The 24,795-nt window shown below is 41.1% G+C and overlaps 1 protein-coding gene across 2 annotated transcripts in view; it reads right to left on the bottom strand.

Moving 5' to 3' along the window:
• Positions 1-23,128, bottom strand: part of slc25a26 (solute carrier family 25 member 26) — a 34,264-nt gene extending 11,136 nt beyond the window's left edge. Inside the window, exons 1-5 of one of the 2 annotated variants that reach the window (XM_047805664.1) lie at positions 22,860-23,128; positions 21,538-21,694; positions 21,318-21,427; positions 15,728-15,832; positions 15,455-15,502 (exon numbers count right to left, since the gene is read on the bottom strand). In XM_047805664.1, the coding sequence (XP_047661620.1) occupies positions 15,455-15,502; positions 15,728-15,832; positions 21,318-21,427; positions 21,538-21,694; positions 22,860-22,892 (453 nt within the window). In that variant the 5' untranslated portion in view covers positions 22,893-23,128. The remainder of the gene's footprint in view (positions 1-15,454; positions 15,503-15,727; positions 15,833-21,317; positions 21,428-21,537; positions 21,695-22,859) is intronic. The other variant, XM_047805660.1, reaches the window with a different exon arrangement.
• Positions 23,129-24,795: the final 1,667 nt, after the last annotated feature.

Genomic DNA, 24,795 nt, shown 5'->3' with positions numbered 1-24,795 from the left:
ACAGAAGGGAGAGTTAATTATTTTTCATTATTTTCCATAATTATTTCCTGCTCCATCTGAAAGAACGCATCGAATGTGCGACGCTGGCAAGACAAGCCAAAGGATGGAAAAAACTGATCTGCAGAACAATGCGATGTCTCCACGTTTCTGAAAAATCGTCTCATACCGTATTAAAGAAAGAAAAAAAAACGCAAATCGAATCTGGATAAGAAATTATTATGGATATTTAATCTCGCACCTCGGTCCAAACATATATGTGTGTGTTATATGGCTGCGGTGGGTAGAGGGCACGGACGCAATCGTGAACAGAAAGGCTACGAGCAGAGTGTGAGGGCTAATCCATATGTGTGCGTGGGTGGGTTTACTCAATGTGTGCCATGGCCAGGAAACCCACAGATTAATGTCTAATCCCCGTTTTACGACCTGCTAAAAAGTCCTCGGAGCCGTGCGCTCTGCAGTATTGTCTGGACACGACACGGTGTCCGTGTCAAACTCCATTTACGGTCAAATCCTGGTTAGTATCAGTGTGTTTTCTCCTGATATTTCAAAACATCCAAATGAGATGGTCGCAAGGTAAAAGTGCAGATAAATCGTCCCATGTCCCACACATCTATCTGTTAACCCAAGGACTTGGATGGGTATCCAAGCTAAGCCACAGAAACTTTAAAATGAAATCCATCATGCCACTTTGAAAAGAACCTGAACCACAGAGCTGCCAATCCCAAAACTGTCCACCATAAGACCCTCTTCAGGAGCCTAGACACTCTTTCAGGAAATCAGGAATTCCAGGAAGATTTTAGCTTGTGGATTGTTTTCCAAGAAGCATTTTAGTTCTTGCTCCAGGGATGGTACGGTACTTTTCTACAAAGTATGGACCTTAAGGTACCGATCCACGTACATGTCTGCAAACTAGGAACTACTGGGGTGGACCTCGAGGTACAGGAAATACAGTGATGGTCAAAATCAAAGCTTCACATAATGATGATTCAAATGCTTGTTAAACATGCCACGAACAGCAAAGTAGCCTTCCGGCATCAAAGGTTAATACCAGCTCCAAACACACCGATGTCACCTACAGCTCTGGTCAGAATCATAGCTCTATCTTTTGGAAGAACCTACTGTACACAGAAAATGAGTTTTTCCTCATGTGAACGAGGTGCAAGGTCAAAAGCATCAAAAATTGACAAAAGGTCCACAATAGAATGGTCTTCATGCCTTCTTTGGAGAAAGCGTGTGATGGTAACAAAAGGCTTCACCTTCTGATATGGCAGCTGTCGTGGAATAGCAAAGACGTTAGTAATGAGGAAATCGTCTACAAAACGTCTCGTCTTCAAACTCAAACAAGCCTCTGCTCAAATTCTGGAAGGGTGTACCGTAGGGAACAGATCCCCCACTGACCCGGCAAGGCTTCATGAGCTTCATGCATCAAAATCCAATATACACACCTCTCCCTTGCTTACACCCACTCTCCTTCTTTTAGATGAATGTGTCTAAACCACAGCTGCAGGGATGGGTGCATCCAGCGAAAGCACACAAAATAGACGAACATCGAGTCAGTCGCTGGGATGCATGAGTCGGTGCTGCCAAGTCACCAGGTGACAGCTGCTTTGTGATAAAGAATGGAGTTAATTAAGAGCGCACCGGTGAATAAATCAAAGGGAAAGTGAGATAGAACGAAAGAGAGACAGATTCTGAGAATTGATATGCAAAGAGATACGTTGAGGACAAGGCAAGACATGCAGATAAACCAGTTTGTCTCCAGAGTGATTTATGAGCCTCTTCACAGGTGCAGGGTGTGTGTGTGTGTGTGTGTTTTCACACGTTGAAATGTTTGCAAAGGTATGTCGTCTCTCTGACAAAATAAACTGTACAAACTGACACCCATACCAACAAGAAGACATCTCATTTCAGCCCACAACCCACAAAGCACATTACAGCACTGGTCCCTATTAACCTGCAGCTTGTGTGTGTGTGTGTGTGTGTGTCAGAGAAGCTCTCTTTAGTCTCTATGTGCTAGAAATGATCGATAAACGCCACTAAATCAGCTTCTTTATCCTCGACCGTTAAGTGGAGTAGATCTGAAGCCGGCCAGGGAAAACAGATTAGCGCATCGATCTACAAATAAACTATGTAAACTCACATAAAAAAAAAAAATCGATGGTGAGACGGTACGGGGTCAGAGGCCACGCTGTGATGTCAGATAAATAGGCAGAGAGAGCGAGTGTCCCGAAACAAGAGCTTCCATATGCTGAGGATACGACCTCAGCCAGCATTTACAGCACATTTATGGCGTCATAATGTCAAAACCAAGCACAAGGTTTATTTGAGCTGCATTTCATCGGCCTGATGCGGCGAGGTTGTGTAAAATGTGTGTAGAAAGAGCTCTCAACACCGCTCGATGTCTGAGCTCACCATAGATTTAGGAATGGCAAATAAGAACCAAAAAAAAACAAGTAAAACATCGAAGCCACTTTGGTGTTACTAAACCGCTCAAATATTTTTCTCTCATTAGTATTTAATAACTCAATTGTTGGTGGTGACACTGGAGAGGTGTGACACATCCTGACATGAAGCAGAGAATTTATTGTGTGATTATATCTCTGGAGTGTTTTATACTGCAGTGTATACTTACACTGCAGTGTTCTTTAATGGAATAAATACTTTTATCCCGTTATAGTTGCTTTGAAAGTCGGGACACGTCAGCATTCCTGTTATCGGAAAACACAACTCCTTTACCTTTTCTGCTGATTCTAGTGACTCCTTTCATACGTGTTACATAAACCTCTCCCTGCCATGCAAGTCCCTTTGTGAGCTGTTATAGAAACGATAAAGTATTAGCGCACAAATACAAACTTGTGATTTGACTTCCAGAGCTGTACAATATGTTTGTACTGTATTATTTCTTCTGTTCTTTCATGACAGGTCATTAAATATGTTAATGTAGAAGCACTGATCTTTATTGCTGCAATTTTCTCTCTCTCTCTCTCTCTCTCTCTCTCTCTCTCTCTCTCTCTCTCTCTCTCACTCTCACACACACACACACAGACTGACAGCTTCAATCATAAAACATAAATGAAAACAACAAGGCGAAAGATAAAAAGAGAAAAGAAAAAGGAAATGCTGTGTGGTGTAATAGGCCTCCTGACATCCATAAAACCTGCATGCTCTTACTGAAAACAGACACACACACACACACACACACACACACACACACACACACACAAGTACACATCACTTCCCAGCAAGAAGGCAGTACTACTGTAAGTTCTTACAAAGGTGATGGACTCGAGTATTCTGAGTATTCTGACATGTTCAATATGACCTTGACAGGTGTGTGTGTGTGTGTCAGAGAGAGAGAGAGAGAGAGAGAGAGAGAGAGAGAGAGAGAGAGAGAGAGAGAGAGAGAGAGCGCACATTTTCTGTAAATGCACTTTCTAAAGAATTTCACCTGACAGAGCTGTGCAAAGAAACACACACAACACACACACACACACACACACAATTTGTGTTCTTTACAAGCTGAACTTGGCCTTGAGAACCGAAATGTTTCCAATAGCCAGAGCTCTATTCCCATCATGTCTTCGAGGGGCAAAAACACTCCAAAGTGATTAATACATACTCTGAGAATCGCTGTGTGTGTGTGTGTGTGTGTGTGTGTGTGTGTGTGTGTGTGTGAGTGAGAGAGAGAGAGAGAGAGAGAGAGAGAGAGAGAGTGAGTGTGTGTGTGTTGTGGATGGTGGTGGTGGTGGAGGAGGAGGAGGCAGGCACTGTTCACAATCAGCACCTTGGCAAACATTCAAGAGTGCAATTCCATCCATGTGAGAGATGCACTTCCCAGAAACGTCGTACGATATTCACACCATATGGGGATTTCCGGGCCGAGGCTAACGCGGCGCTCCCGTTGCTCCTCGAGACGTTGCTGCACATGCACGCCATCGTTAATCCTGCTTGCTTTGGAAATGAAGAAACCCAGCGAATGCCAGAAGAGACACACCACAACTCATCTATAGGTGGGACACACACAAATGTGCCTACACACACACACACACATGTTCATGTGCGAACACACAAAACACTTGAAGCATGGGAGTGCCCTCGTGTGAGGCAGTCTCACCCAGCGAGCGTGATGTAATGAGAGAATCTTTTATTGCAAGCAGATTAATAAAATTTATACGGCATTCCGTTGACCCTATGATGCCTTTGCAATTAGTGCTGACAGCTGGTTCAAGATGGATAGCATCATGAGAGAAGAGGAGGATAATAAAACAAGAGAAATGATGCGTTAGAGATGCTGAAGGAAAGTAAAATACAAAAGGAGACAGGGGATATAGAGATAAAGTAGAAGAAGAAGATGATGATGATGATGATGATGAAGAAGAAGAAACATGGAAGCAGGATGTGAAGAGAATGGAGGAGAGGTTGGGTTGATGAGGAAAGAGATGAAGGACCTAAGAAAAGAGGAAAGGCTAGTCGACAAACCAGTTTGCATCTGGGTTGTAGCTCATGACACAATCCGCACAGCAAGACACCGAGACCCCAAAGTTTCATCAGCGAGCCAAGACAAATCAGGCAAAAATTAAAACACAACAACAATCAACAGAGCTATTGAGCAGCCTGTGACTTGAAAAAGCATCTGTCTTTGTAGTGCATGTCAGCAGGCCCTGGGAATGAATTATAGCTCTGTCCTCATGACCCAGACGACTCTGGACTGGACGTCTGACCTGAGGCCAGTCTGTAATCCTGAAATTACTATTAATCAGCTAATTCATCAGAAATCACTGATATTTTAAGGGTATTGTTTGAAAATGGTTAAATACCTTAATCGATCAATCCTACTTTACGAAATCCTGAATGCGGCTGGTATTAAGTGGTTAATTTGATCGGGTGTTAGCGCGCTAGGTAACGTGTAACGCGATCCGTGAGTTTAATCCAGAGTAGAGTTCGCTGCATCTTGTGGTAACTAAAGTGCCTTTAGTGTTGTGCTCCACCGAACACACTTGTAATTAGACTGTGAGGCACAAGTGCCAAGCGGTTAAGATAATGGAAGATAATTGAGCTTGCATGTCAAGATGAAGCGAATGCATTAAGTACTATTTGCAGCAATTACTCCACAAGACTTAATTCTCTGGCTCGGATATTGACGAGGGGCGCCGAGGCTACGTACACCGCCGCAAGGGATTTGAAGGAATCACCGCAGAGAGAGAGAGAGAGAGACAACGACTATAAGGGCAAAAGATAAACAAGGATGAAATTAAAGTCAGAAAGACATGGAGATAAAAAGCAAGGGAGAAAGTAAAAGAAATAAATCATAGTGAAGTGTGGGGCGGAGAGCTTCACCCTGTAATTAGAGGTTAACCTCACGCTCCTTTTATAAGGCTGTCTCTATTTCATGCTACAAGCAATCCCTCACACACACACACACACACACACACACACACACACACACACACACACACACACACACACACACACACACACACACACACACACACACACACACACACACACACACACACACACACACACATACACATATGCAAGCAAGCAAACCTCTCACAAACGATCTCCTTTCTCATTGTCCTAACAGTCTAACTAGGTTCTCATTCTCAATACAAAGTTTTGCCACAAAAACCAACCACAAGATGACAATTCAAACAAACAGAGATCGTTGCCTTGGATCGAGATCGTGGTGGCGGCAGGCGGAGATGGAGATGACCCAGACCTCACTATCCATGACTACACAGTCCCAGCCTCCCTTGAGGAATACCCAGATATCCCCAAGCCAAAAACAAGACCTCAAAGTCTATCTCTTCCATTTATTGGGATGGGAATGGAACACGTCTAGAAGGAACTGAACCAAGGATATCCTTGTAAGGTGGCTAAAGCAACCTAATTGCTCCTTTCAATTCCTTATACATTCCATCAGTGACGTGACATAAGGCTAAGTACGGTGACCCATACTCAGAAATTGTTCTCTGCGTTTAACCCATCCAAAGTGCACACACACAGCAGTGAACACACACACACCGTGAACACACACCCGGGGCAGTGGGCAGCCATTTATGCTGCGGCGCCCAGGGAGCAGTTGGGGGGTTCGGTGCCTTGCTCAAGGGCACCTCAGTCGTGGCCGGCCCGAGACTCGAACCCACAACCTTAGGGTTAGGAGTCAGACTCTCTAACCATTAGGCCACAACACCCAGATCATGACAAGAGGTAAAGGGCAGACTGACTGATAAACAGACAACTTAATAGCGATTTTCAGCAAAGAAAAGTTAGAACACAGTAAGACATTGTGGGTTGCGGTCACTGGCAACCAGAATTACTTTCGTTTCGTCTTTAAAATATGCCTGACATCACTGTCAGTCCTGTCTTCGCTATATTAGGGAGTCTACTTGAGATGACTCACTCAAGTGCTTTGCATCTTCACAGTTCCTCAGGCTGTGACATGTTGCAACAAATCTTACAGCTTCTGTGTGCTTCACTTCTAACACAATAGTTAACTTTGTACTCTGCCAGTTGGGGGAAATGACCAATTTGTTCTGTGAAATTTATTACAGAGGAGGATCGTGTTTAGAAATATTTTACAGTGGATGAGAAAGTAAATTCTCTTTTCTTATCCCTTCGTCGAGACGGATTTCACGAATGCACTGGTATGTGGTGGAACAAATCACAGAGATTAGCTTTAGTTAATGCTGCAATGCTTCTGTTCGAGTTGCTCCATATCCCAGGTCATAAAACAAGCTTAAAAAATGACATGACTTTCACTCTCCTCTGAGAAAGATACATGCTAAGGATATAAAGGATGTACCCTTGAGGATACCATACCAGTAACCCTTGTACCCTGTGGAGGACAGTTCTAGAACAAGGGTGTCTAATCTTATCCATAAAGTACCGGTCTGCTTGCACGTTTACATTCAAATCAAGCAGGAGCCAAACCTGGGAGCCAAGGTTTGGCTGTAATATATATATTGCAGGAGCCAAACCCCATCTTTTTTAATTAGTCGATCTTGAATTACGGTTGACTCGAGTGTGGCTTCTGCTTGATTGGAAAGACACCCCTGTTCTAAAGTGTGGTACATTGGTATCTACACCTAGATGTTGCCTTGGGGTTCTAAAAATGTGTCAAAACCGCCGCCATCTTGGAACAGGGGTCTTGTATTTCGAATGCATGGATGATGCCGGACTTTTGTGTTGCGTTCGGATGTTCAAATGAACGAAATCTAAAAACCAGACAGCAAGGGATTACATTTAACAAGTGAGAATGTGTTTTATGATAGTGAATGTTAGGAAATTATATTTCTGGTTCCGTTGGTTTGTTTTAGTCCTCGGTTAACGACCGCAGCTAATCCATGCTAGTTAGCCATTAGTTTTTGACGGTTAGGAAAACCGACAATGTTCGTAGATTCCGAAGCTCTTAATAAGGACATTAAAAATTGACCCATGCTTTTTTTGAAGACCCAACTTTATTTATGTTGTGTAAGATTCCCTTATCTGCTAAACATATTTTATTAGATTGTCCTGGACTTAACACAAGCAATATGCTCTTTTATAAAGTTACGACTTGCTGTTTATATTTGTTTTCTTTTTATTGTATTTATATGATTTGTCAACACACATGTCTGACCTTTGGAACGAACCAAAAAAAAAAAACCTAGAAAAATCACATTCATGATGATTTATGATGATTTTATTCCGTTAGACCTTTGCCTACACTGACGCTGATGCATTAAAGAGGAGGGGGTCCCCTGTTCCAAGATGGCGGGTCTATTGACGCATTCGTTACAATGAACTGCTGTAGCCAAGTCGACATCTAGGCGTAGATATCTATGAGTGTGATACAGTACATTAAGCCTAGAACTATTCATAGCCTGTTCAAGTACCTGTGTCTATTTCACATGGTGCCTGCAAAAGAAGAAGGGATTGTCTGGAGATTGTGGGGTCATGATACGTTGGTACATGGTACGGTCTTGTTGGGACAAGTCTTATACGGACAAGTGTTGGTACAGCAATTTCCAGTAAATGCTAAAAGGTTTGTAGAACTTCTCATAGATACTTGACTCAAACAAAGCAGCGGTAATAAGGTCTTGTACCACTAGCAACCAAGCAGATGAAGCCATCAAGGTTTTAAATCATGCAACATCAATGTACGGAAGAGCGGGAAAATGGAAGTAGTCTGACTCGAGTAACATTTCCTTGGAAGTTCCTTGGAATGTGGTCAACTATATGATATCCATCAGAATATTCTTGTTTGGTATTATTGGTACCATAGCTAGAGGTTCAACCAAATCCCGCACGAAATACAGTTACAGTAGTGGAAAGAAAGACAGATGTGAGATCATATATCTGTTACTGTTTATATTTAGAGAGATTTTCACTGTACACTACCGGTATAAGTAAACACCACATACTGGGAATCGTTTGATATCTGAAATAAAAATAGATATTTAGAGCAATGTCAAAGTTAGATAAAATATAGACACACAGTTTGGGTGTGTTTAGCAAGGAGATGCTGTTTCTCCTTGGAGGCAAATTCCTGTTCAGGTCACAGTTCTGCGAGGCAGACGAGACACCCCCCCACCACCCCACACCAAACGCTTTCTCTCCCATTCTGTTCTTCTGCCTCTTTCTATCCGAATTTCTCTCTTATTAAAAACACATGCTAAGGGGTGAATCGGGCAGCTTTTGTGCTCTAACTGCGACAAACATGCAGAAAATTGTGGGAAGCAACAGTGCTGTGACCTTGCAAGGGATGCTAATTTGGAACCACAAGGTCCCGGTTCCTGAACGAACACACCATTCCAGCACAATCAAAAAAAAAAAAAAAAAAAAAAAAAAAAAACATGACTTGGCAAGATCGCAGCTTCATCTATAACATAATCTTCTTAGCAAAGATGCGTGACCTTGGCTATGGCCAGAATGGGAAATTTCGGCTCACTAGTGGTTTAGACCATCGAATCTTTGTTTGGGTTGTAGCTCATGACATAATCTGCACAGGCGAACACCGTAGCCTGAACGTGAGGGTCATGCTGAGGGCTTCATCTGAAAGCCAACACAAACAGAAAAAAGGAAAACAAAACAACAATCAACAGAGTCACTGAGCGGCCTGAGACTTGGCAAAAGATCCCTCTTTGTAGTGCACGTCACCGGGCCATGGGAATGAATTATAGCTCTGTCCTCACGACCCAGGCGGCTTTGCCGTTTACAGTCTGGACATCCGATCCAAAGCGACTCGGTAATTAGCTGCATAGTAGCTACATAAAAGAAAATACTTTTTTTTTCCTGAATTGAACCAACATACTCTGCAGAAATTGGTTTCACAAATTTTGGTTTAGTTCAGTGCTTTATGAGTGAATAATGTTTCCTCGTTTTACCCAAAATGACACACTAAAGCTTATATTGTTTCTCCAAGTCCAAAAATTTATTGACATCAGCAAACAAGTCCTTAAGTCCTCCAAGGTCCATGGGTGTGAAAATCAAGCATTTCTGACACACCATCATTGGAAACTTGACAGCTTATTACATAATCATATGTTTGCGTGGGCACGACTGGGGGAATTTTTTTTTTTGGCATTTTCCATTCAGAGATGTATAAAGTATGTTTAGTCATCTTCTCATAATCTTTACAGAAATAGAAACTACATAAAAGATCATGTACACAGATACGTTTCCACGGTGAAATCAGCTACTTGACTCAGCCCTATGTTACAAAGGTATTTGGTTTGAGAAGCTTCTAAACAATTGTATACTATATAACACAGTTCACTGAAGGTCCTGCATTTGTGATGGTGCTACTTGCTGTCAATAATCCCATCCTTTTTGAGTGGACCATTATCATAAACTGTTTTCTTCAAGAGACAAACCTCATTTTTTTTTATTTTTAAGCCATTTTGTGAACTGAACTGTTGCTCTGACTGAGAGAGGAAGCAGGAGTGCTTTCCTTTCGACCAGGAAGTGATGTTGATTGAGATATCTTGGAACCCGATCTTAGACGTTTGTGGCATTGGCAGGATTCAGACCTTTTGATGATGAGGTCAATGCCCCATGTGCAACAATGCTGGTATGGTAACTAAGGGTAATTTCCTTGTAATGTGCCTAATGCAATCATTAAACATCTATCAGTTTATAAAAAATAAAGTTGTTTACACGTGAGACAGCAGACACTAAGAGGGATTTAGCTTCAAGTTGACTGGCTATAGTTGATCCTGCCCTTGCGCAGTCAGCAGGATAAATGTGCCTGTGTGTGCATTCCATAACTGGGCTATGTACTTGCGTAGGTATGTGTGTAACGTCTGGGTCAGTGAAGAGTGTGAGCTCAGATCTCTGATCTTCTACAGAACACACAGCAGTAGACCTGCCAAAGTCAGTCCCTCTGAGAGAGAGCTGAAAGTACAAGGAGAACGACCCCTTAAAATGCTCACGGAATTCACACAAACACACACACACGCACTCCTGGAATCCTCAAACTCATACATGCACACATCTTGACTGTTTTAAACTTTGGCAAAACTTTGGTGTTTATTCCATTGTTCTTTTTTAGTTATCAGTTACATATGCACACACACCAACAAATACCAAGTTCAGAGTTGTCTGGGTATTGTTCACGCACACACACACTTTTTTCAAACCTGAAACACACTTAAAAGCATTCCTACCTATTATTTAATATCTCTCACACACACACACACACACACACACACACACACACACACACACACACACACACACACACACACACACACACACGGTATACTCCTCCTTCACTACCGTCCATTTCTCTTCTTTGCTGGCAATTATAATAAAGTTATTGGGTCTCTCTGAAGACCTGGTGCAGATTTAGTGATTGTGCTGATGTCCGGATGCAGTAATGGATGGAATCTGCTAAAAGAATCACACTCATCTGTTATCACGGCGACATATGAAGAAACAACATAAGTCAGTATAGAAAACGGCGGGAAACCGCTGGGGGATCCATCAACTCATTTATCTTTAACAGTCACACCCTCAAAAAACCCAACCTTAGTCTTCAGGTCTAGTAATACTTTTAAAAAATGATTAAAAAAGAATCCTGATCATGAATCATGATTGTAATTCATTACAGGTGGAATGATGCACTGACTGGAACAACTGGGATGATTAATCTAAACAAATTCTCAGGTGGAAGCTGAAAAAAGAGAGCTTCAAATTCTTTACACGAGTAAAAAAAAAAAAAAAACACATTTATTTATTTATTTTATTATGATGATTTTTTTTTTTTATAATTTCACACACAGTTTTCAGTTTCTGATGAAAAACATCAGCTTTTTTAATGTTTACAGTCAATGTGCTAAAACCAGTCTTCAGTCTTTTCCACAGTGCCATGCTCATGACTCCGAGGACAATGGTGTCCCGGTCATGCTTAAGTTATCACTCGTATAACGTGTTAAAAAAAGTGCCTGCCAACCAACCGGAACAGTGAAGATAAACAGAGAACAGGACTAGTCACCATAAAACACACACACCAACACGTGCACACACGACCTAGTGCCTGAGCTGCTGACCAATCAGATTTGAGAATTCTAACATTGACTAACAATTGCTCGTAACTTTTACAGTAAAGGTTTAGCTTCTAACTTGGAGTCTGTAACCGATCTAACTGATTTCCTTCACTGATACCGAGCCGCCGTGCATCATCAGGTGTTAGTACTTAACCATGCGACCCCGACACAGATGAAATGCTCATCACACATGAGTCTGCATTCCACAAACACAAGCTTCCACCTGTTTACCGCACAGCAGACTGCGTAAATCAACCTGCAGGTGAACAAACACATGGGGAATTCAGGCAAACTGCACTCGGCTGGACTTTAACTCCCCCCCCCGGGTGACCCGACCTCGGGGTCAACTAGCCATCGGGAGACAGCGGAAGAGAGCTCATCTGTGTATAACTAATAGTTTCCACGTGAGAGGTGATAAATCTGCAGCAGCATCTTCACAAAGAAACCCTCCCACGTACGTTACTGATTTAAAGAACACACTCCGCTTGGAGCCAAACACATCCCAAATCTACAAACACAAACCTGATCCTGTGTTCATTACTCACCCCAGGCCACTTTATTGATTTTACAGCAGCATGCCTGAAAAATTTATTTCGCCAAAGCTAATAGATAGGTTTCAGGACAAAGAACATCCAAGCGGTTTTATGGAGAGAGCTTTTTTTTTTGTTCATTGTCTATTCACACCCACTATTTAGTCTGCAGTATACATGACCATATCGACGCCTACGGTTGCTTAGGGTCTTTCCGATAAGTCATCCATCGTCGTTCGTCTGGACTCGGAGGTGGGAACTCGTCATGGACATTGAGCTACAGAGTAGGTAACAGAAAAAATAAAAAAACACGGTAAACGTTTACCTTTTTAAGATGTATCTGTATCTATAAGATACATCTTTAAAATCTGAGTTGTACTTAATTTACTGTTGACTGTAAAAGCAGCCATTCTGATATCACGTCATGTGCTGGAGGACGCTTTCCAGTGCTTCCTGGGAAAAATACCAAGCCAAAGGCTGTTTTCAGTAAGCTTTGTCAGTCATATTGGAAATATTTAGTTAGTGATTAGCTCCATTTACAGCTTTAACAGTTCTTCCACGTCTGCTTGCAAATATTTCCTTTAAACTAGGCTACAAGACTTAATCTCGTGATCGTTTGAGTTACCTTAAGGTACGTATAATGAGGCGCATTAGATACTTTGTTGATGTTTTTTTTTCAGGCCCTGAAATTGACCCTGCCTTGGCATGAAAAAACATTTCATGATCAGCTCCTTGAAAATGGGATATAGACCTTAAACCATATAATCATAAGATAAATCAGTGTATAATAAATTGAGATATTCAGTTTTTCTTTACTTATTTCTGACCCTGAATTAGGCTAACTGCAAACCACCCCTTTAAAATGGTAGTAGATTTTAATAAGAAAGGATAAATAAAGCTAATGCATCATGTCTCGGTCATGTCAGAAGCAGTGCTGTGGAAGCCAGCGGTGTAGTCATAAGCGATTCATGTGTGAGTATGAGTGTGGTTTTGGACTGCGGTTCAGGATCATTTCTGGCAGGATCAGCACTCCAGAGTGAGGTGTTTCATAACAACATTCTTCAAGTGTTACTGCTCAGACCTTCTCCACTCCTCTCCTCTCCTCCCTCCCCCTCCTTTCTTATCCTCAGGTCTGATCAGTCTGAGTAAAGTGCTGTGGGATGCTGTAGCGGCCTCCTAACTCGAGAGATCAGGTCGAGCGGACTTCTTATTAATCATCGCCCCCTTTCCCGAATGCTTATGTTACATCTAAAAGAAAGTTCTTTCCTTTACCCAAAGCATCGAGCAGTTCACTTTCAAAACACAAAGAAAACAAAGTTCAGGAGTTTAACTGTAATTAGCATTCCGATCAGCAATCAACTCCTGTTGACCTGTTGGTTAATTAAAGCTTCATTTTTAAAAAGCTGCTATTGATCCAGAGGGCTTTTCGACTGATTATCCTCCTCCCTCGGTGTTGATCTTATTCTGCCCTCTAGTGGAAAGATACAGAAGTCAACCTCCTTCTCATAGTCACGGTGCACACGTTTACAGTGGACCACTAAACCTAAAGAAGACTTAAAAAAAAGTTACCCCATCGATTCACTCATCAAATTACAGACAATCCATTTATCGTTCTACCCATCCATCTATCCGGCCATCCATCCATCTATCCATCCATGGAGTACATATCCCATCCATTAGGACATGGGATTAGCACATTCCAGATATAGTTTATCTATTTAATCCTTTCATCCAATCATTTAAAACGTGGTACCTCCATCCATTGACCCACCCATGAATCCCAGCCCACCACTCCTTCAAAAAAAATCTATCGTCATCCTATCAGTAGTCCAATTATCCATCTATACATCCCAGCTGTAGTCCATCCACCCACCAATGGCATATATGATGAATTCACCATTTCTCCCATCACTTTTTCATCTATCAGCCCATCCTTATATTCCGGTTGTTGTTCATCTAACAATTCACCAATCCATCCATCCATCTTTTCCAGCTGTGATCCTTCCAACCATCTTGAGATCTTAATTCCCATGCCTACTGATGAACAGCAAACGACAAACAAACAAAATGTTTTGAAACATCATCAAACCGAAACCCCCGGTATCTCCGCCAATAGAACGTGGTCTTTTCATGAGTCCACACGAGTAATCACACTCTACACATATCTCCTTCGTACAGACTGATCCCAGGTCAGAGCTGCTTCATGGATGCAGACTGAAGCTTCCAATTAATTAACCAAATGAAAGCTACTCTAATTAAAGTCGTTCAGACTAAACAAACTTATCCTGACAGGGCCGCAGCCCTGGAGAAGATAAAGAAAGCTGAGGAAACAAATGAGCTCTGTGACGCACGTCACCGACCATCATCAGGACAATCCCAACGGCATCTTGCCAGAGCCTGCGGCATGCTGGGAAATCGTTCTGCTGCCATCCAAATGTATTCATTTATTCTGAAAGCTCCAGAGAAATCACACAACCGTGCCGTCCCTTGCCCCAAACGGCATGTCCAGATGGAATATTGTGGGTTAAGTGAGGCGGAAAATAGGTACAGGATCACCCGGCGGTGTGGGAGTGTACACACACATACACACACGCGGAAAATAGGTACAGGATCACCTGGCGGTGTGGGAGTGTACACACACACACGGAAAATAGTGTCACCTTCATGTAGACCAAAAGTTCTTTTTTCATTCTCTTTTCTGAAACCTGTGACATGAAGAAACAACAATCTCTCTCTCTCTCTCTCTTCTGAAAGAGAATAGAAGAGTGTATCTCTCTGTCAGCCTTCATTAAAGCATTATCACAGCACACCAGGACTCATCAAAGAGCAAAAGAAAGAGCCGGTGAGCACAAGCGAGAGGGCGATCTATATCTGAGGGCAGCCTCATCACGGCACCGTTTCATTTCACCTCTTGGCCTGTCTTTTTCTCATTTCTTTTCTAATTAATTAGCCACATTTCTTATACAAAATGAGTGGAGAAAAGAAAACAGAGCTGAGACCTAGGGAAAAAAATAAATAAATGTATAAATGAATAAACAACTAATAATCCTGTGGGTAACTCCTAAATGAGCAAAATCGATACTCCAAGATGCAATAACCCAAGACTGTTGCCAAAACAAGAGATTCATTTGCTCTCTTAAAAACCCTAAACACATGAGCGTAATAGGTTACCATAGTTATGTGTCCATACACTGACCGTATAAGGTACAGGGCGTGTACAGATCGTGTTTGGGGCATGTTCAGGGCATGTACGGGCATGTTCAGGGCGTGTTCAGGGCGTGTTCAGGGCATGTTCAGGGCGGGTTCAGGGCATGTTAAAGATCAACAGGGAAAGAATTAGTTGTGTCATGTGGATATTAGACGTAAGTGTTTCTGAGTGGACAGTCTTACCTCTCGCAGTACTGTACTGCCAAATCCCCTGTACAGTCCACGAACCCCCTGCACACAACAACACATTATTTATAAAACAATAAAAGAAAAAAAAGGGAAAGCTTTTTTAAAATCATGACTATATATAAAATCTAGGCATCTGTTTGCATCCTCAAGAGTTACTGCTCTGTACAATAGCTTGTGTATGGTGTGTGTGTATGTGTAGATCTCAGGTGAGATCTAGGTGTGTATTCATGTGTGTGTGTGTGTGTGTGTGTGTGTGTGTGTGTGTACCTCCTCACGCAGAGTAGCTAGCAGGACATGGTGTGTGTGGAAAGAGGGAGAGGCCTGAGCTCTCTGCTTCACCACTTCTGTCGGGACTCGGATCAGACACGCAACCTGCATGTAGGAGACAAGACAACACACACACAAACATTTTTTTACATGCAATGATAACATTTTTGTAGAGCAATCGTAAAGAAAAAGTTCCACCAATCACAGACGAAAGCTGTAAAAACAGGATGTAACAATCTTCTGCTCTTTAATAAACTCAGAGCTGGATAGACAGCACACTAAATTCATCAGATTTGTTCTGATAAAATAATAATAATAATAATAATAATAATAATAATAATAATAATATATTACATTCTTTCTTTAAAACATAACTCTAGATTGAAAGGATGGTCTTTAACCGTGGAAACAGCCATCTTTATTCAAAACTCATGGCTGAAATAATGGGAGTGAATAGAAAGAAGGGAGCATTTCCAGAACCGTGTAGCTGGAGCGCCCCTCGGTGTCCGAACCCAACCACTGCAGCCTACTTTATCCGAGCTGACAGGAGATGTTTCCACGAGCTCATTACCGTCCACGTCATTGGTTTATGAAGCGCCGTTCATCAAGTTTCCTCGTTTAATTCTCTGAAGGGTCAAAAAATTACGGTTCTAAACAGGGAGAGAAGTAGATATGACAAGCAATCGCTGCTATAATTGAACGCTGGGGCTGAGAGGCAATTTCAAAGGAACCCCAAGAGATGTTATAGCAGATCAGATGAATTAGGGACATTGTTTATTTCTGGCTAATTTACACAAAGTAGCCGAGAGGAAAAGCGAGGACCCGGGTTGCCAGATTGGCAGGGATTTCTACTGGCAAACATTAAAAATGATGAAATACTTTTCTTTCTTCTCTAAGATTATTAAATGCAGCTTACGAATAAATAAAGACTGAAAGAGCAGCAAGGTGAAGCGGTAAACACTTTAACAGTACGATGAGCACGTAGCTATTCATCTTTATTAACTCCCGGCAGCGCTAATTAGATGGCGGCTATCCGACGAGACGTCACGAGAATCTGCATCACAGGAAAGGAAGCAGCTGAATGATGGTGGAGAAATTAACGGAGCGTCGTAGCTGAGGAGTGACTGATAGGAGGGAATTCACGAACACGTCTTTTTCGGTTACTGCAGCAAAGTCGCAGGAGATCTGACTGAAAACGAGTGAACTCGGAGCTCACGGTAACACAGGACGCAGAGATTTACACCACATGCATCACTGAGTCCAAGGGCAGGGTCTAATAAGTAAAATCCCAGTAAACGTAAACAGTAAAATTCACACCAACTCAATTATTTAAATCTCTCTCTCTCTCTCTCTCTCTCTCTCTCTCTGTCCTTCTATCCTCTATCTACCCTTACTCGCCTTCCTATCTGTCTCTCTGTTACCTTCCTCATTCCCTTCTTACTCCCTCTTGCTCTTCCTTCTCTGTTCCTCTCACTATCCTAACTTCCTTCACTTCCATTCTCTCTCTCTCTCTCTCTCTCTCTCTCTCTCTCTCTCTCTCTCTCCTTTCATCCTTCCATCCGTATTCTCTTTACTCCCTTTACTCCTGCCGTCTTTCCTCTTAAACCCCCCCCTCTTCTCCTTCCAAAACACTGGCTTCCTCATCTTCTTTCTTACTTCTTACTTGCTGTTCATCATTTTCTTTTTGTTGCTTTCTCACGTCAGTTTTACACTTTTAGAAAAATCGCTTGTGAATTGGATCTTTTTCCAAACGACAAGTTATTCTTTAAAGATGAAAAAATGTGCCCGGTGGCTGCCGTGTGCACGTTAGGCAATAAGAGGTGAGGAATAAAAGCAAGTAAAAATCAATTCCTCCTCACCTGCAGCTATCCCTAAGGAGGCGCCGAGCAGCGCTGCCTTCCAATATCCATCTGCTGGTGGGGGAAAAAAAAAGGAAGCAATATCTGGCCACGACAGCCTGCGCTTGGGCTGTAATAGCACCATTACTTATGCAGACACATAACATTTTCCATCTGCCAGTTCAAATTAGGATCATCTGCCTACACTTTGACCCCTGTGGTCTGGATGACGGCGCTCCGGGTGGCCCGGGATGAAACCGGGACGCAGCCCGGAGCTTTCAGGAACACTCTCGTGATAAATCACACGCCGCCTCTCGGCCCAGGTCGAGGTGGAGCTTATACGCTGTGGCATGTGGGGTGGATGCCAGCGATCTCTCCGAGGTGAGATGGGCACACAGAATATGTTTGCTCCGCTTTCGGGAATCTTTCGGCCTGACAAATGAGCTCTCGGAGGGAGTGTCGAACAAAAGGGAATGAAGATAAATCTGATATAATGGCTAGATAACGGCCTGCTCCATCCCTGACAGACCCCATCATCCAGGGCATTCTTTATTGTAGAGAATGCCTAGGGTGAACACACACACACACACACACACACACACACACACACACACACACACACACACACACTACAGCACTGACACTGCAAGAGGTTTAAAACGAATATCATGTTTTTCAACTATTAATTGAAAACTCCTTGGGGAATGTCAGGAAAAATCATTCTTTTTTTGTGCAAGGGTTTAAGAATAAAGTCGTGTCATGAAATGTTTTAGGGACATTTATAAAATGAAGGTTCCATAGAAACGTGAACATTTCAGACTCAAGAGATCAAGTGCAATAGACGTGCAAATCAGAAAAGCCCCGCCCCTTGACCTAGTGAACTACTCTTTCACTTCCATACTACAACCCGATTGGCTCTTACATTGTATGTAAACTTCTTGGGGGTATTCTGTTATAAGTGGAGTAACAATGTATTATAATAAAAATAATAATACAGTTTGCCTACTTTTAATACAATAATTATGGACATTCTCCACTCCAAACTCCTAAAGCTCTTGCCATCTGTCAGTGAATCACCAGCTTCCTGACAGGCAGGAAACAACAGGTGAGACTGGGAGGTGTCACCTCCAGTATTCGGACAATCAGCACTGGCACTCCTCAGGGATCTCCCCACTGCTATTCTCCCTCTACACTAATGACTGCACTTAGAGTGACCCAACTGTTAAACTCCTGAAATTTGCAGATGATACTGCGCTCGTCAGACACCAAGATGGCGACGAGTCCGCATACCGGCAGGACGTGAAGCGGCTGGTGCTATGGTGCAGTCAGAACAGCCTAGAGCTAATCACACTCAAAACTGTGGGGATGATAGTGGACTTTATTTAAGACCCCTCAACACTACTCCCTAGCACAATATCCAACAGCCCGGTGTCATCTGTGGAGACCTTCAAGTTTCTGAGGACTACCATTTCCGAAGTCATGAAATGGGAGTGCAACATAAACTCCGTCATCAAAAAGGCCCAGCAGAGGATGTACTTTCTATGTCAATTAAGGAAATTTGGTCTGCCACAGGTGCTCACACTTTATGTACAAAACTGATCGGTCATATATTCTGTATTCATATTTAATACTCATACTTGTCTGTATTGTATCACGTTGTCTGTATTGTCTTGTGTAGTTAAGCTAAATGTATAGTATTGTGTTATTTGTGTCTGTATTGTCTTGTATAGTATAGTGTTATTTATGTCTGTATTGTCTTGTATAGTATAGTGTTATTTATGTCTGTATTGTCTTGTACAGTATAGTATATTGTTATTTATGTCTGTATTGTCTTGTATAGTGTTATTTGTGTATTGTCTTGTGTAGTATAGTGTTATGTCTGTATTGTCTTGTATAGTATAGTGTTATTTATGTGTGTATTGTCTTGTATAGTATAGTGTTATTTATGTGTGTATTGTCTTGTCTTGTATAGTGTTATTTGTGTATTGTCTTGTATAGTATAGTGTTATTTATGTGTGTATTGTCTTGTCTTGTATAGTGTTATTTGTGTATTGTCTTGTATAGTATAGTGTTATTTATGTGTGTATTGTCTTGTATAGTGTTATGTCTTTATTGTCTTGTATAGTGTTTTGTATAGTATAGTGTTATTTATGTCTGTATTGTCTTGTATAGTATATTGTTATTTATGTCTGTATTGTCTTGTATAGTGTTATTTGTGTATTGTCTTGTATAGTATAGTGTTATTTTTGTGTGTACTTTTGAGAGTCACCAACAGCTGGAACCAAATTCCTTGTTTACTTGGGGAATAATCCTGACTTTTATAATAATAATAATAATAATAATAATAATAATAATAATAATAATAATAATCTCGCTCTCTCACCCACATGTTTTACAACCATTTTATTTTTAGTTTATTTTACTGATATTTAGTTCTGCCTTTTCCTTCACACTGTAAATAAATCAGAGTTGAATTATTTTGTATGAACAGTTCTATATAATTACACTTAATTACTAGATTGATTTTTATTTCATTTTTTTAACTAACAAAGCATGAATCTGAATTGAAAGGTGCACTAGTTTTTTCATGTATAACAACAACAAAAAAAGACATTTGATGAAGTTTGGTGTGATTTCTGAAGTAAGTTCAGGACTCGGGAGGTGAAGAGTTCAGTCTCGAAACTTTAAAGTGCAGAAACTCATGAGAGTCCGTGTACAAATCCCAGAGTGTTAAATTCAGCCAACATTCAGTCCGGGAGGGAAAGAAGCAAACGTGATTATCATATCTGTATAATGTGATGAACAGATAATCAGACACTTCACATGACTGCTACAAACATCAGTAGGTTTTGTTACGAAGCTCGAGTGAGAGACAACCCGTTTTCCCCGGGGCCGCGTCTCCACCCTGCTCTCCGGATGACCCGAGCACGGCGGCTTTAATCCCCGACACCTCAGATTACAGGATTTGGTAAAGCTTCTTCCCAGCACATGGATCTGTGCTGCTAAATCCGCACTTTGAAGTGCGTAAGTCCCTGTGAGGCAGGCGAAGGGTTAAACCGAAGGCTGACCTCAGCCTCAACTTCAGCCTGCTCACTCTTTCTGAGGACGCCACGGTGTACGAGGGCTGCCTTATAATCCTGATTAATTCCGTAATGCAGTCGTGTCAAAGATATTCGAAACAACAGCAAACATCACAGCTATACCTTGCAGAGGCTTGCGTAAAGTATTCACCCCCATGAACATTTCCACATTTTATACTGTTACCACCTGGAAGTGACGACGTGTATCTGCTAATCTATTAATTATATAACTAACGCACTTTGGAGCTTTAATTCAGTACACAATATATTTCAATCATCATCCTCCCTGAGTCTGGGAAAGACTGTTTATTCAATCACATGCTTTGGAAGACATTATACATTATTTCTGGAGAATATCAATTTGTAATTTGATTATTATTATTTAGTATTAAAGATATGATGGCTATGTAGAGCACTCTACAATGTTAAGCCTCTGTTCAGGGCAATGTTTCTTTAATTAGTTATCTATCTTATCTAGTTATCTATTCAGAAATGAAAGACGTTTTTTGTGATTCAGAAAGGAGCCAGTATCAGCCTGCTCCCAGCCCAAGACTACTGTATATCAGAGAGGTGTAACAATCATCTGAGGATGTATTTTCCCTGAGCAATCTGAGGTAAGACGAAATGAGGAATCACGAGAAATCATCAGAGAGAGAGAGAGAGAGAACATACGATTTCTCCGAGCGATGCAGCGAGCATGTGTGTGACTGGAGCCATGCGTGAGGAGAAACAGTCTGAGAGCACGGACTTGGTGCTTTCATATGTGACGAAGAAGGCGGCAGCTGGAAGCAAACACAAACACAGTTTATTCACTGACTGCTTGAGTTCATGAAGTGAAAATCTATCATTTTTTGCCCTTTGCTGTAACTTCAAAGTGAATCATGAAGTGTACCGTTTGGAAAAGATCCCACAGCAGCAGAGGGCACTCCTGCGTAGATGCCCCTGAATCCTCCGGCCTTGTGGAAGCCCTGCTGACTCTGTAAACGTGTCTTAATGGTGTCCAAAGGAAAGAGCGTGAGGTCGACACACATGCCTGCACAACCTCCAGCCTGGGAAAAAGAAAAATAACAATCAGATGTTTCCTGAATAAAACGATGCACAGAAACGAGAGCAGATGAAACAAGTTGAGCTCCAGAGCCGCATATTTACATGTCATTTGCATACAACATATGTACTGTACATCTAATTCCTATTAAACCTGTCAATAAAAGGAAAGCAGTCATAGTAAAGAAAAAAGGAACAGACATGACAATATGCATTCAGTCAAGCTGAATAATAACAGGCTCTCTCTCGCTCGTTCTCACTCCTCTCCTCTCTCACTCTCCTCCTTCTCTCTCTCTCTTTTTGTTTTAAATAAAGTTGATCAGACTTAATTAAACATCACTTAAAGATCAATTCCAAGTTTGAATCCTGAGAAAATGAAATAAACAAAAATAAGAATAAAGTGAATATAAACATTTTAAATATATGATAGAACAGTTCTAAAAACATGGAAAAACTATGAGGTTACAGACTACAGACTCGGAGGTTACAGACTCGGAGGTTACAGACTCGGAGGTTACAGACTCGGAGGTTGCAGACTCGGAGGTTGCAAACTCGGAGGTTACAGACTACAGACTCGGAGGTTACAGACTACAGACTCGGAGGTTACAGACTCGGAGGTTACAGACTACAGACTCGGAGGTTACAGACTCGGAGGTTGCAGACTCGGAGGTTACAGACTCGGAGGTTACAGACTCGGAGGTTACAGACTACAGACTCGGAGGTTACAGACTCGGAGGTTACAGACTACAGACTTGGAGGTTACAGACTACAGACTTGGAGGTTACAGACTACAGACTTGGAGGTTACAGACTACAGACTCGGAGGTTACAGACTCGGAGGTTACAGACTACAGACTCGGAGGTTACAGACTCGGAGGTTACAGACTACAGACTCGGAGGTTACAGACTACAGACTTGGAGGTTACAGACTACAGACTCGGAGGTTACAGACTACAGACTTGGAGGTTACAGACTACAGACTTGGAGGTTACAGACTACAGACTTGGAGGTTACAGACTACAGACTTGGAGGTTACAGACTACAGACTTGGAGGTTAGAGGCTTGAATATTGAATAATGTTTAAATATAAAGAACTAAAGACATTACTTTAACCCCTATGAAGTCATTTAGAAAGCGACTTTTTAGTGACAGATTAAACTCGCTTTATTACCACAAGCGACGCTATAAACTCTCTTCTCTCCATGTTGGATGAAGCTCCAGGTTTCTCTTTTCACCATAAACACAATATTTACACGATTCACGTATTTTACATGATCTGGACCTGAACCGAATTCCGTGTGTGTGTCAGCAAACTTGGTCAATAAACCCGATTCTGATTCGGATTCGGATGAATTTGTACTACAATCAAAACACGCTGATGAAGGGCGCAGCCATGTTTACTCCGGTCGCGGACTAATGACGTCACACAAAAACAAGTCCTGCCTCGAATCTGTCGATTCCAATGCACAGATTGTCAGATCAGGAACTCGTTCTCTCTCAGGTTTAGTAAAAAATATTTATTTTTATCCGTCAATTATTAAAACACAAATGTATTTTCTCACGAAAACAATCCAACTAAAGTATGTTTAAATATATTTTATTAAAATATCTCTTGCTATAAACTAAATTTAAAGTATAAACTATATTTAAAAAAACAGTTTGTTTATAAGATTATTTTTTAGATTTGTTCATATATATATTATATATATATATATATATATGTTGTTAAATTGATTTAAAGTGTGAAATAAATCTATATTGCAATAATGATGTAAAAATACTGAATTACTATTTAATAACAATTAAATAGTAATTCAGTATTCAGTATACAAACTTTTCTGAAAATAAATAAATAAATAAATAAATAAATAAATAAATAAAAGTGGTTGAAGTATAAAACGTGTGGAAAATGTGCCTGGAATTTTATTCTCCTTTTCACCAGAGGATTGATTGATTTTTATTTTATTTTATTTATTTTATTTGTTTGTTTGTTTATGTATTAAATAATGATGCCATAGTGTTTTATTAGATTAGATTAGATTAGATTAGATTCAACTTTATTGTCATTGTGCAAGGTACATGTACAGAGCCAATGTCTTCAGCTTTTGCATGTTCCTGTTTCTCATGTATCACACTTTAAGTTCCACCTTTATGTCTGTTACAAAAACACATCATATCTGTTGAACTCAAACTCTTTCAGCCACTAGAAAAGAATCTTTTATTCATTTTTAAATGACTTAAAGCTTTAGAGACCTTTAGGTTCTACTTTCTCTTGCGAGTCACTTTGTATAACTGTGAGCTCTTTTACTCGCAGGTGCTCCGCTGTTACAGGTGAGAGGAACCGAGACATAAACATCTGTCATCTACATGTGACATATTGATCCTCAGCCTGCATGAGGCCTAAATATAGCTGTGTCACTGCAGGAGGGTCTGGATTTATCTGTACTCATCTTTATTCATGATGAATCTGAGTCTCACTGTCTCTCTCTCTCTCTGTCTCTCTCTCTCTTTGTCTCTCTCTGTCTCTCTCTCTCTCTCTCTCTCTCTCTCTCTCTCTCTCACACACACACACACACTCTCTCTGTCTATCTCTCTCGCTCACACACATACACACATACACAATCTCTCTCTCTTTCTCTCTGTCACACACACTCTCTCTCTTTCTCTCTGTCACACTCTCTCTCTCTCTCTCTCCCTCTCTCCCTCTCTCACACACACACACACACTCGCTCTATCTCACACACACACTCTCTCTCTCTCTCTCTCTCTCTCTCTCTCTCTCTCTCTCTCTCTCTCTCTCTATATATATATATATATATATATATATATATATATATATATATATATATATATATACACACACACACAAAAACTTTAAAAAATTCTTTCTTGGTCCTAGTGAATGCAAATTGGATTCATTATTTATTAATTTTCATATGCAGTATTGCTTTTCCACCACAAGAGGGCGACATATTTATTAAACGGATTTTAAATACCGAAAAATAAATTGTAGAATACAAACATGACCATCATTTTAATCGCAATCTAATCTTCTTTTCCGCATTTCAGCTTTTTAATTAAACAGGATATATATATATATAATATAT

This window comes from Tachysurus fulvidraco, chromosome 2, assembly GCF_022655615.1.
Source record: "Tachysurus fulvidraco isolate hzauxx_2018 chromosome 2, HZAU_PFXX_2.0, whole genome shotgun sequence".
Taxonomy (NCBI): Eukaryota; Metazoa; Chordata; class Actinopteri; order Siluriformes; family Bagridae; genus Tachysurus; species Tachysurus fulvidraco.
The sequence above is the reverse complement of the archived record's forward strand: the minus strand, read 5'-3'. Positions and strand labels throughout refer to the sequence as shown.